General features: G+C 38.9%; 1 protein-coding gene across 1 annotated transcript; it reads left to right on the forward strand.

The window, feature by feature from the left end:
• The first annotated feature begins 5052 nt into the window (after positions 1-5052).
• On the forward strand, positions 5053-11775 carry LOC101853449 (U6 snRNA-associated Sm-like protein LSm7). Its single transcript, XM_005093852.3, has 4 exons — positions 5053-5196; positions 6732-6861; positions 8105-8176; positions 11548-11775. Exons 1-4 carry the CDS (start codon positions 5182-5184, stop codon positions 11682-11684), a joined length of 354 nt encoding a protein of 117 aa, XP_005093909.1. The 5' UTR covers positions 5053-5181; the 3' UTR covers positions 11685-11775.
• The last annotated feature ends 1655 nt before the right edge of the window (positions 11776-13430 follow it).

Raw genomic sequence — 13430 nt, forward strand, 5'->3', positions numbered from 1 at the left:
CGACTCCCCCCCCCCCCCTCTCAGTCTCAGTTGCCATTTCTCCAGTTTCACCCGTCAGGCATGCACACATGCATGTACCAGAAAAAGAAACAGTTCATCGCTATGACAAGAATGCGTTTGTAAATAAGCAATGCTGCAGTTGTTTTTTTAAAAAAGAAAATGTAAATATTAGAGGTACTCCTTATTTTATATGTGAGTTCTTTCTATGAAAGGGGACCAAATTAGGAATAGGAACATTGTCCGTATGTCCCGAAATTTTGTTTTGGGATTCTAAGAATCAGTTCTTCAGTGGCTGATCTAAGTGCTCTGTGTGGATGATATAATTCTAGGAAGTGTTTCAGATATATAGGCACAATGCCATTAGTTAGACCAACCCCCACCCCCAGCACTTTTGTATTTGATCCTTTGTTTTACTAGCAGCCAGTGTAGTTCTTTTAGAGTAGAGCTACTTTTGCACGCCTCTGGACGTCGCCTAGAAGATTTCATCTCAGGGGCGGCTCGTCCATAGAGCACGGTCGTGCACTGCCGCCCAAATTTTTTAATGCGCACAACACCCACAAAGAGATAATGAAAGAACCTTTACCTTCCACCAACCAGTCAGTTCCTTGTACATGGTCCTCGCCAGAGCTTATTCGTTCTTTACAACATCTACAACTCTACAACATCGACTATACCATATATCAAGTTCTTGTGCTTCACTCTATTAAAAATATAGCATGTTCAGTGGTGTAATCTATCTCGGAAAATGCTCTATGGGCCGACCCAAACAACGATGACGTTTTGACCGAGTTTCTTAGTTCATAAATATTAATAAGGCGGCACAATCTCAGTGTGCATCAGCCGAACAAAGCCCATAGAGGCAGTCTAAAAATAGCACGATCTCAGACCAGTTCACGATAGCCTACACAATTCAATGCACGTATTATGTTTGCTTTGGAGCAATCCACCGGAGTGCACACACTGAAGTGCGATTGGTCCATTGTCTTGCCATTTATATCTCTAGTCCCACCTCTGTAACCCTGAACTTGAGCGAGGTCTACATGACGTAATTAGGTCACTGGGTTAGAAGTTGGAATGGTGTAGTGGTGAAATTTTTATTACTCGAGTGTGTATTCCAATGCAGGATGAATGAAGTTGATTGCAAATAAAATCAGTTCACCTAACGAAGTAACAAGAAGAGAGTGAAAGAATTAGGCCCTCACCAACCCAAAGATATCAAAATAATACAACCAACAAAAAGTGGAGAGGCTTACAGTCAGCTTTAGCAAATACTCATTGTACTCATAACGAACTAGATCTAGATCTAGTGAGAAAGAACAGGCACGTATTGTGTAAGGTTATTGGGTGCATTTTGCTCTCTGAAACTCACGAACTCGCCCTTGGCGGTCGTGAAAGGGGAGATTTGTCGGGGAACAGAGGTATTTTTCGCTAACGCTATGCAGGAAAGACTTTACATTTTTCGCCCACTCTACAAAATTAATGCTTCGGCATTCTCAGACGCGTTTGTCACCGGAATATTCCATGGCCGTCTGAAACAAAGTGGAATTTACAGTCTCAACTAATTAGCACAGTCTTCATTTGGAAAGGAGAGATCCAGCTTTGTCTTGCAGAAATCTAGTCTGAGCAGTGGGACGATAATTCCATCCACGCTGGTATCCTGAATGCATTAAAGAAACATTTCTCTTCTTTTTGCGCTTTTTCAACATAGTGTTCACGCATGTTGACGCTGTTTTTGGGGATCTTCTAACACAGAAGTACAACGCCCATAGCAACCAAACAAGTTTAAAGTAGCCGTCGATGAAAGTACAAACAGTATACATGTTCTATCAACAAAACAGACCTCAGAAATCACGCTTCCAAGAGACGCAGACTATACAAAACCAACGAAATTGCTGCAAAGCAGGCCTGTGACATAATGATAGTTTCTCAAATTGTTGACAGTTTCTTGAAGCAAAATAAATTCAACGCACTATCAATTTTGTCTCCTCCAAATTCCAAGACTACCAAATTTTTTACAGAAAAATTAATGTTTGCTTAAAATCAAGTTACAAACAGAATTATAAGTATTACATTGCAATGAAATATTTAATCGTACAATCTAGGGCCTTTATTCAACTCTGAAGGACTACAAACTAGACACAACATTTAGAGAAGTATGCAAAATCCTAGAAATCGCACTGACGTTTATGTTGATCCGCAAGGACATCATTGACAGCATTCCCAACTTCGTCAACAGAATAATGGACACTTTTGCTGCAGCGAAAGAACGAAGGGTAGATTTCTTCTTCAAATAGATTTTCTCAAAACAGGTAGGATGAAGAAAACATCTAATTTACATGCCCTTGACTGTCTTCAACCTGCTTTAACCTAATTGTGCACGCCCACTTTTAAGACTCACGAGCCGCCCCTGTTCATCATCATCATCCGTTAAGTTACCCCCCCCCCCCCAAATTAAAAAAAAATAGAAGAGAAGAAAAGTAATCATAATGACAAACGACAAACTGCCCCCCCCCCCTCACATAACACACACATGCGCACACGCATAGCTACGTCTACATACAAAGGTTATAATAATACATGTAATAATAATTTATAATAATAATAATAATAATAATAATAATAATAATAATAATAATAATAACAATAATAATGGTAATAATAATAATAATAATAATAATAATAATAATAATAATAATAATAATAATAATATTAATAATAATATAATAATAATAATAATAACAATAACAACAACAATGATAATAATAATGATAATAATAATAATAATAATAATAATAATAATAATAATAATAATAATAATAATCATAATCATAATAATAATCATAATAATAATAATAATAATAATAATAATAATAATACTAATAATAATAACAATGGTGATGATAATAATGATAATAATAATTCAGTTGAGGGCCAACGGCAAAACCAGTCAAGGAAAGCTTTCCACTTCTGAGTACCGGCACTATGCTGATTTCTTTGCCGTATTTGCTGGGGAGCCTTCCCACCCAGGACTGTGGTCTACCAGAAGTCCGATACATCTGGCATTGAGATTCCAGAGCTACATGTTTTGTATTTCACAGAAGTGGGGCAACGCGCTAAGCAGGGACTTGCTTCCTTTTTACATGACGTGGTCGAGGCACGATCCACTGTGGTCCATTCCCCGCCACCGCTGTCTCCTGGCGAGCTGTGAAGGGTCAATTTAACGTGGTCTGACTCTGGCAGCGTTGTTGGGCCAAAATCCCTTGTGTCGGTACGTAGACGTCCATGTTTGGGCATGCAATGTCCCCGAGGCCTATCCCATCCAGGGGTGTGTTCATCCTTGAAGGGACCAGAAAGATCCATAGATGCACCTGACCGGAGGTAGAGCCCAAGTCAACCACAGGGAGTGTGTAGAAGAAGTTGGTGAGGTTAGTAGATGGGGACACTCACTCAATGGAGAGTGAGAGTGTGTTGGTGGGGGGCATAGCGTCTACCACGCGCCGGTGGGTTCTGCCCTCCACACCTTGTGGGGTCACACCGAAGCTACCAAAATTTTAGTTCCGGTATCCTCCGTCACACCTACTCCCCAGCCTGTTGTTTTTACCCTTCCTTGCAAAGGGGTTTGGTTTGTTTGCGCCAACGATTCGCCATTCACCAAAGCCAGGTCAGTACAAACAGGGATCACCACGAGTAGGTGCAGTTGGCTAGACTGGGAGAAGCTATTTGAAACGATTGAGTGTTTTTCATCTTTTAAATGAGGCCCTTCACCAGCTCTTGATTCCCATACTGTGCTGATAATTTATTTTTTAAAATGTCATATGTAGGTCCAGAGACTTTTACAGTAGGTTTAGTATGTCACTGTAAACTCTCTGGTGAGCCTACTCGAGATTTCACCACTACACACGATAGTATCGAGTAGCAGCAGCAAGCAAGTTCAGCCCGAAGGTTGTTTTGTGTTGTGCGACTGAAAAAAGGAAGACGCCACACACAACACCATGAAATCCATTATGAGATGAACCCCCCCCCCCCAAAAAAAAAGAAGAAAAAAAGAAGCAACAACAAAACAACAACAACAAAAAACAAACAGTACTAGGCTATCGTAATATGACTTTGTATTTCTTCCTCCTTTTCTGTTTTTCTTTCTCTTCCTTTTCTTCTGCTTATTGTCTTACTCTCTTTTTAAAATCTTCACCTTCTCTCCTTATAGTTTTCTTGCGTTATTAAGCAAAAAAACAAATATATTAATCAGATAATTTTTTTGGTCTTACACTCTTTTTTTCTTTTTCTTTTTTTAAAACGATATGAATTAACTGAAAATCAACCCCCCCCCCCCCCCCCCTCCCCCCGGGGGCGGTGCCACTGACTGAAGTGTCTAGGCCATTCCCAAACGGGGGACATTTCTCATTCATTCACAGTAGAATTATAAATGGGCTGATTCATCAATGTCACGCTCATAACTGTGCGTGATCTACAACAGGGAACAGCTGCTTTTTCTTTCCTAATCCCTACAATAGTCATTTCCCTCTACTTCTTCTGTATGTTTGTCACACTCTTGTGACGCACAATTAGGCTATTTCCGGGGTGCCTGATAGTCGAAGCAGACTTTGTGCTGTTGAAGCTAGAGAGGTGAGCAGAGTAAGTTTGATTTCAAGTAAAGACTTCTCTGTTGACATCCACCCCTTTGCGCTCATATGACCTTATGCAGTTGCGAGCGCCGTAAACTTCTACCTAAACTAATAGATCTATACGAGAAATTAAAAAAAAATGAAACACGATAAAAAAATGTTTTTGGTTTAAATGAGGCTTTTAGGGGTCCAGTGAAATCTTAGGGCTCTAGTTAATTCTCCGTATTTGCCTTGTGGTAATTGTTCTCCTGGCTGCTGATAAAAAATGAAAAAACAATTCGAAATGATCATAAAGCATCTCCGCTTTTTCTAAAAAATGACAACAGATCGGCGAAGCTCGTGAAATGTACCATATTACTTTGGGCCATAATGTCATGAAGTATGAAGTAAGAAGTTAACGAAACAAATCGTATTGTTGACTGTGTCGACTGTCGGGTGCTTCCGCGCCGTTTGTAAAAGTGACGAGTGACTAGAATCTAGGCCTTCAGTACTAGACTCTGCTACTATCTTCGAATTTGTTACTAAACGGTAGCAGACTATCCTCACAGAAGCTCAAGAAATGTCACAACAGCAGGTGATGTTTATTATCGGTGTATCCGTAGAATCTAGGATCTAGATTCAAGATTTAGTTTACCCAAATTACAACGATATATTGTGAGGAAATCTGAAGCCAGCGAAGTTGTCAGGAATGAAAGAACCCTATTTCGATAGTCTTGAGTCGAGACTTCTTGAATCTTGACCTGTGAACCGTAGATCTTGATCTTCTAGGTCTAGAATCTAGATCTAGAATCTTGATCTCTATGTAGATCTGGACCAAGATTTAGGCTAAATAGATCTAGATCTAGGTCTGAGATTTTTTGTGTGTACTACACCCTATCAATCATCCTTAGGCCGTGTAGGCTGTAGGCCCTTGGGCGCTTTTTCGGTAGTTCCCACCCCGCAATTGTTATTTACGGGTTTTGGCCCCAAGAGTAGGGGGGTTTCAGGGGGGCTTGCCCCCCTGACCTAACAAAAATAGGAAGGGGGGTTTCAGGGGGGCATGCCCCCCCTGAATTTTACCACAATTTAATGTGTTTTGCTGTTACTGTTGTTAGGTTTGATATCTTAGCTCGCCGCGAATCAAACGTAAGATCTAGATTTCTAGATCTAGAATCTAGAAGTAGATCTAGGTCAGGCTCAAATAAGGGGGGTGGGAACTACCGAAAAAGCACCGGCCCTTGGCCTTGGGTCATTTTGTACCCCCAGAGTTGTATTCTTCACATTTTAGAATGTACTTCTAGATCTAGATATCTAGATCTCTAGTGCAAAGATCTCTTTGAAACTCAGTATTTCTCAAAAAATCATTTTGACAGACGGCTATGCTTTGGATTAACAAGTAAATTTCCTGTTTGGAAAGTGGTGGCACAGAGTTCCCCACATCGTTCAGATACCAATAGTAAAACATGACGTACAGATAAGGTTAATTTGCTGTGGTTTTAATGGCCATAGATCTGTGTACAATACAGTTCAAGTGTAGCCCCCAAAAGCATTGCATCTCTGCATTCACTTGTAAGTTAAATTTTAACCCCTGAGTGTATAAATTTATGTCTGATCAGATTAGAGATCTCTAGATCTAGTTTCTCTGTACTTATTTTTATTTCCTTAGCTATCATTTTTTTACTTTAAATTCATCAGGATTGTCCTCGGGTGCTGCTGAATTTTCAGACGTTTTTTTTTCAGATTTACATTCACTACCCCTATGTTCATGAATATTGAGAGGCAGTGGTACTTTTGGAAGAGGTGCTGTCACACTAAACAAACATGGCTGCACACCCTATGAAACCAACTGTAGTCACACATGGTAGATCTAGTTCATGATATAGATGTTTAAAAATAAATAATCTAAGGACGTTTCTGGTGAATCTTTAAGTAGGATGTCAGTAAAATGATAGAATTACTAAAGAACTATCAGGGAAATCTGAGGGTTGAATCTTTCTCTAACATAGATTTTTATTAATCTGAATCCAATAAGTCTGAATAAACTTTGCAGACTTTGATGCCAGTAAACTTCACTTGTGAAGGGAGTTAATGTTCTATGCCCATCAATGCTCCGCTTTTTGTTTTTGACAGATGCAAGCTGGTGGAGATAGAAAGAATGAGGTGGAAAAAGAGCGAGAGAAAAAAAAGAAGGAAAGTATTTTAGATTTGAACAAATACTTGGACAAGCCAATTCGCGTCAAGTTCAGTGGTGGCCGAGAAGGTTGGTAATTAAGTGCTTTTTGTCCAGCTCACTTTTCCTCCTCATCTTTTGACATCTTTTATTTCCCTTTTTTCTTGAGATAAAGACTGCCTTCCTCACATCTTCTCTAAACTCATTGCTCTTTTATTAAAACGAGATTGTCTTTACAATAACAATTACATGCAATTTATTTTTGCTGGTGATCAAGTGTTTGTGGAGTGTTCTTTTGTTGTTTGCCCCTTCTACTTCTTTTCAGTGTTTGTTATCAAATCCTAGCTTGTTCTTGGCAACATATTATGGCTGTGGTTTGTTGGCTTCTAAGTGAAATTTAGATTAAAAAATTTTTAAAAGTAGAGTTAGACTTCATTGTTCTTTTATTTGATAAAGATTTGCCATGAAGATTCTTGGCTTTTTTTTTCTTTTTTTGTATTTGTGTAAATTATTTAAGCAAAGGAGCATGAAACAAGGTCTTCCAAATATGATAATGGACTGCCCCCCCCCCCCCCCCACACACACACACATATATATGCACACTGACTCACAAACAAAATAAAATAAAAAGACTGAAAAAACCCCACCTTATATGGCTCAAGGGATGTCACCTATTGGTAATTTTTTTACTTTGTATTATAAGATCTTGCATTGACCAAGTTGTGTCTCCTTTTTTACCTCCTTTGCACAGCAGAATCTGGAAAGATTTAGAAGTTTGTGTGTGCAGATTACTGTCTTTGAAGTTGTTTTAAGAGTTAGTCTGTCGAGGTAAACTGCATACTGGAAAAATTCAGAAAACAAAAAAAAAGAGTCTCTGGTCATTATGAAAATAGTTGAAAGCTCTGTTTTGAAATTCAGTTCTGTTCTCGTAAGAAAAAATAATTTTAATATACCATAAAAGAAATTACCTGCAATTTGTGTTGAAGAACCTTCACTTGACTACTCCTCAGTTTTTCATTGCGAGAGTGCTTTTTTGTAATACTGAAAAAAGCATTGATATTTTATGCACCATTCTCTAAGTTATGACATTAAATTAGCCAATATTGTTGATTGGGGAAGGGGGGGGGTGGGGGGTGGGCGTTAAGCCCATACACTTACTTGGGGGGGGGGGGGGGGGGGGGGTAAGCCCATACACTTACTTTCTTAAATTATGACTGGGAGACCTAAAATATACTTGCTATTTCTTTTGTAATCTCATCCAAAGGTGTTTGTTCTGAACAGCTTTTTATACCGTTTTTCTTTTTCTTTTTTTTCATTTTGTGCCTGGATGCAGCCAGTGGTATTCTGAAAGGTTTTGACCAACTGCTGAACCTTGTATTGGATGGAACCACAGAATATCTCAGAGGTTTGTTTTTTGCTTTTGGAACAATATTTTTATGTGTATATATATATGGGATTAGGTGTTTGGCTTCAGAAAGACTCACTACACGTCGAAATCGCATTACACATAGATTACTGCTTCCAGGGCTTGAATTAGGTGTTCAGGAGGGCAGGCAAAAATTGCCTCGGTGGGACCCAAAAATCAGAGGGCACCGAGGCAAAAAATTGTAGGTGATTATTTTGTTGATTAAAGTTGGTAATACTGGGTGTGCATCACAACGTTTATATAAATAACAACTCAATTTATTCTTGCTCTCTACAAAAGTATAGAGTTATTGTAAAATTTGTAAAATCATGAATGAAAACTAGTGACAAGTAAATCACAGTAAAATCACATCAAAACAGAAGCACGAAAAATCCCAGTTTTAAATCAAATAATGATCACGATTGCATCTGACTTTTAAATGCCTGTATGGCTTGCTCTTATTGATTGGATTAATATGAATGAATATGACTTTTGACAATAGGGCACTATAGAAACCGTAAAGGGTATTTTTTTACTTTCCCTCCCATCTCACACTTAGCTACCAGTTGTCCGTTTTCTGCTAAATATTGATACGCTGAACACGAATATATCAACTTCACTTCCGTTGCAAATTAACAGTTTTTGAAATATCTGATTGTTCTGAATAGAGATAGACATGCTTTTGACCAATTGGGGGGGTCCTGGGGGGGGGGGGGGGGGGGGGGGGCCTCCCCCCCCTGGGTAAAAGAAAATCTGGGGTGTTGCATTTTAACTCATAAGTTGATATTTTACTGTTAGATTTGAAATTTTCTTGAAAATAATTGATTTGCGACAGTTTTAGGAGCTTTATGTGTGATCTGCAGCCAACAGTACTGCAGTTTGACCCCCGAAGCTTCTGTGTGTGGGAGGGAAAGTAAAAATTTACCCAGTGAATAATATTTCCAATTAGGTAAGCCATTAATCTTTAATGAGATTCGAACAGAATGGTGTTTAAAGGCAGTGTAGTGATAAAATAACAAATCATGGTAAATAAAAGCAAATTTTGAACTTGTATGAAAAAGAAAAAATAAGGGGTGAAAACAACCTATGAACTTGAATGGAAAAAAAGAATGAATAAATAAAAACTGCTGTCAAGCAGTTAAACAGTATGAGGTTATGACTATGATAAGTGAAAACAAGTTTTGAAAATACATGTTTTAAAGTACTGTTCTTACATAAATCGACGCCATGAATAGATCCATCCAATGTTTCTTTATGTGAACCATCACATAATCTGTAAACACAACGTCGGGCCTGAAGTCTGAAGCCCAAAACCGCTACCTCGCGATTACGAGTCCAGTAGCCTAACAGCTTGACTACCAACGCACACTTATACTATTATGGCAACTGCTTATTACCACGATTTCTACCGTTATGGCTACTACTACTATTGGTACTTGGGCATTGCATAAAGTTCTATTTTTGCTTTGGATATTCGCATGCTTATTTGACCTTTATATAATTGCGAGAGCCGTAAAACTCTTACTAAACTAATTTGAGTAGGGGAGTCTAGATAGATATTTTATCGAGTATCTCCGTTTTTCTGTTTTGATGCTGCGTCCCTCTCAGCCTAAGCTGGTCCTGACGGGCTGGACCTAAGAAGCCTGCTTCAAAAACAGTTTTACTTAACTATGTCAGTAGGGTGTAAAACATTCATGTGTGGTTGGCGGATGCTGTAGTGTGGCTTGCTCCTTCTTTCCTATCAAACATCTATCGTCCTTATTTCTCCTCCTCCTTTTTTTGTGTTTGTGTGTTTGTTACTCTTTTGTAACCCCTATAATATTCTGCACTTATAGTCTGACTTTATTGTGTTGCAAGTACTGTAAAACTCTAGTAACTAAAACTCAAGTAGAACATTTGAAGTCATTTATGGTCGCTTTTAAGGACAAGCGGGCTACCCAGATTTCATGGGTTTCCAGAAATCTTGACCTGCACCAAAAGTGGGCATTTCCCTACGTGTTGGAGAAGTTTCATTTCATTGCTCTGTATATTTGTTTGGTTAAAGAGAAAAATCTCCTTGTCTTTAAAAAAAAACTGAACAGGGGTCCAAAAACTTTATCTTCGATTTTCTCAAAACAACATTTTTCGGGATTGCCCCCTTGTACTTAAAAGCGACCATATACTTAGAATCAACTAACGTTATATTCAGCAAAAACAAGTACAGCCGTCTCAGATAATGCGACCACGGAAAACTCAAAATCAAAAATAGCTTGAACAGTTTGCCATTCCCCGACTGGTGTCTCATTACTTTTTCCCTTTATACGATGTATATTGGTTTATGGCTATTATTTATGTGTCAAACACTTTAGTCAGTCCCCGACATGTTTGAGTTGTCTGTGCCTTATTGTATGTGGATATAAGGACTTTTGGTCACCATTTTTTTTCTATTGCTATGTGTGTTGTTGTTGAACTGCGTCCATGGTTGTTGTTCATCACTTTGAGCCAGGATTCCCTGAACTTATTGGAGCTGTGCACCTGAGTTCTATTGATGAGTGGTTGGCGGGTGCTGGAACAAACACACGCATGTACATAAACACATGCGTGCACTCATGTTCACACACACTCACATACTATGGTTTTTATTCCCACTCTTCTTGTGGTGGGTGGTTGATGGGTGCTCTGGTGTGGTTTTCTCCTTCTTTTCTATTGGACATCTGTCATCCTTACCTCCCCTCCTTTTTTGTGTATGTTACTCTCTTGTAGCTTGTAATCTATTCTTCAGCACTTTTATGACCTTTTTGTGTTGCAAGTGCCTTAAAACTCTTTCTAAAACTAAACTCTTCTTGTGTGGTTTGCTCCTTCTTTCCTATCAATTATCTATCATTGTTTTCTCTCCTCCTTTTTTGTTTGTTTGGTGCTTTGTTGTAACAACTGTAACCTTTGACTCTTGTATAATCTAACTATAAAATTGTTACTGAAACGAACAAAATACCTTGGATTGACTGCTTGATTTACTCTTACACTGGTCAGGATTTGAACCACAGGTGGATGAAGGTAGAGCAGGTCCAGGAGTTAATTGAGTTTCATGGGGTTAATTAATTAATAAAGAATTAGAAAATGGTTCACCTTCAAAATAATGCTCGTTACCTGGTTTTCAAAATAAAATTTGCTGGGATTTCGTCAGGGACTTTTGCCATATTATAAATCTTCTCTTTCTGCTTCTCCTTGTTCAAGGTACACTTTGGTGGAGTGTTTTCTATAACATTTTTTCCTCTGCTCTTTCTGCCTCTCCTTCAATGGCCTTTGCCTTGTGCTCTTTCTGCCTCTCCTGGTTCATGGTACACTTTGCTGGGGTGTTGTCAGTGACCTTTACCCTCTGTCTCTCCGCCCAGATCCGGACGATCCATTCAAGCTGACGGAGGACACCCGTAACCTTGGCCTGGTGGTGTGTCGCGGTACCTCGGTGGTGCTCATCTGTCCGGCCGACGGGATGGAGGCTATCGCAAACCCTTTCATACAGCAGGACTGAGGGTCCTGTCTCCATGGTGTGGGTGTGTGTGTGTATGCGTGTGTGTGTGTGTGTATGTGTATGCATGGGTGTGTGTGGGTGTGAGTGCGTGTGTACGTGTGTACGTGTGTGTGTGTGTGTGTGTGTGTGTGTGTGTGTGTGTGTGTGTGTGTGTGTGTGTTTGTGTGGGCACATGTGAGTGTGGGTTAGTGCCAGTGTTGTGTAAGGAAGGGTTCGTGTTAGTGAGGATAAGGTTCTGTATTCTATTGGTATATTTGCTTGTTGTGCCCATATATAATGTTAAAGTCGTGGGTGGTTGGCGAGTGTATTGGTGTTGTTTGCTCCTTCTTTCCTATATATGAAACATCTGTTGTCCTTATCCCTCATTTTTTTAAACGTTTGCTGTTATTGTCTTGTAAAACCTCTTATCTTCGGCATTTTAATGACCTTATTGTTTTGCAAGCACCGTAAAACTCTTACTGAAACAAAAATAAATGATAAAATTAATGCATCATGTGTGTATTTGTGTGAGTAAATGGAAGGGTTGTATTATGTTAGTATGAACTTTATTAGGTATGTTCATGAGTACCTGTTTATATGTCATAAAATGAGTGTGTATGTTGTATTGTTGAACCTAACTTAGTGTGGTTGTTAGAATGTGTTTGTGAGTCTAGATCTTGGATGAGTCTTGATTTACATGTTGTATAAGGGATGCATTTCTGGATGCAGACCATTTTGTTTTATATTCTTGAATAAATCTCCATTGACTATTCACCTTGTGACGTCAGTTTGTGTTAATTTTTACACACAGTGCTGGTTTTTTGTTTTTTTAAAATAGTAGAGCACCGTAAAACCCTCTACTATAAAAAAACCCCCACAAAAAAACCCCACTGTGCTGGTTACCGTGACTGTATTATTTTATAATATAAACTCAAATTTTCAGACCAACAATTCTGAAGTTTTCTGACTTAGATCGCTCGTGGATGGTTGGTGGGCACTCTGGTACTGGTATGGTTTGCTCCTTTCTTATCTCTAACTTATGTTTCTTATCTCTCCTCCTTCTAACACCTCTAATCTTCTGCACTGACCTGTTTGTGTTGCAAGTGCTGTAAAACTGTAGCTAAAACTGAACAAGATAGCCTTTTGGGTACAGTGTTGCTTCTCTGTAATGACCTTCGATATAACGACATCCTCTGTATAGCGACATAGTGCCCAGGTCCCGATTTTTTCCTTATATCATTAATATTTTTGGTTGCCTCTCTATAGCGACAACTCTCTATTATAACGACGTTTTTTTCTGGTCCCGACGATGTTGTTATTATAAAGAGACTGCAGTATTTCTATTTGATTTTCAAGCAAAAAACATAATTGGACACAGCACACATTCAGGAAAGTTTATCAATGTTTGATCTTAAACTCCACTACTGGTGTCACCAAGTGAAATGCTTATTATGATATGACATTGAGGTAATGTAGATGCAGTTGTAGTTATTTTACGCCCCTTTCAACACAGTTTAGGATTTCTTGGAGGCAGGCTGCTTCAACTTCAATCCTGCCTGTCAGGGTCAACTTAGGGTGAGAAGGATACATTGTCATACAGTAGCAGACAGATGGAGATACTCGATAAAAGCAAACCTCTCCCCACACAGGAATTGAACTCCAGCCTTCTCTGTTTCTTACGCTGTACATGATTTCGAAGTGCCTTACTCCTACACCACTGACCCTGGTGTTATTTTGTTGACTTTTATTATTTTTTTTATTGAAGAG

This window comes from Aplysia californica, unplaced genomic scaffold, assembly GCF_000002075.1.
Source record: "Aplysia californica isolate F4 #8 unplaced genomic scaffold, AplCal3.0 scaffold00071, whole genome shotgun sequence".
NCBI lineage: Eukaryota > Metazoa > Mollusca > Gastropoda > Aplysiida > Aplysiidae > Aplysia > Aplysia californica.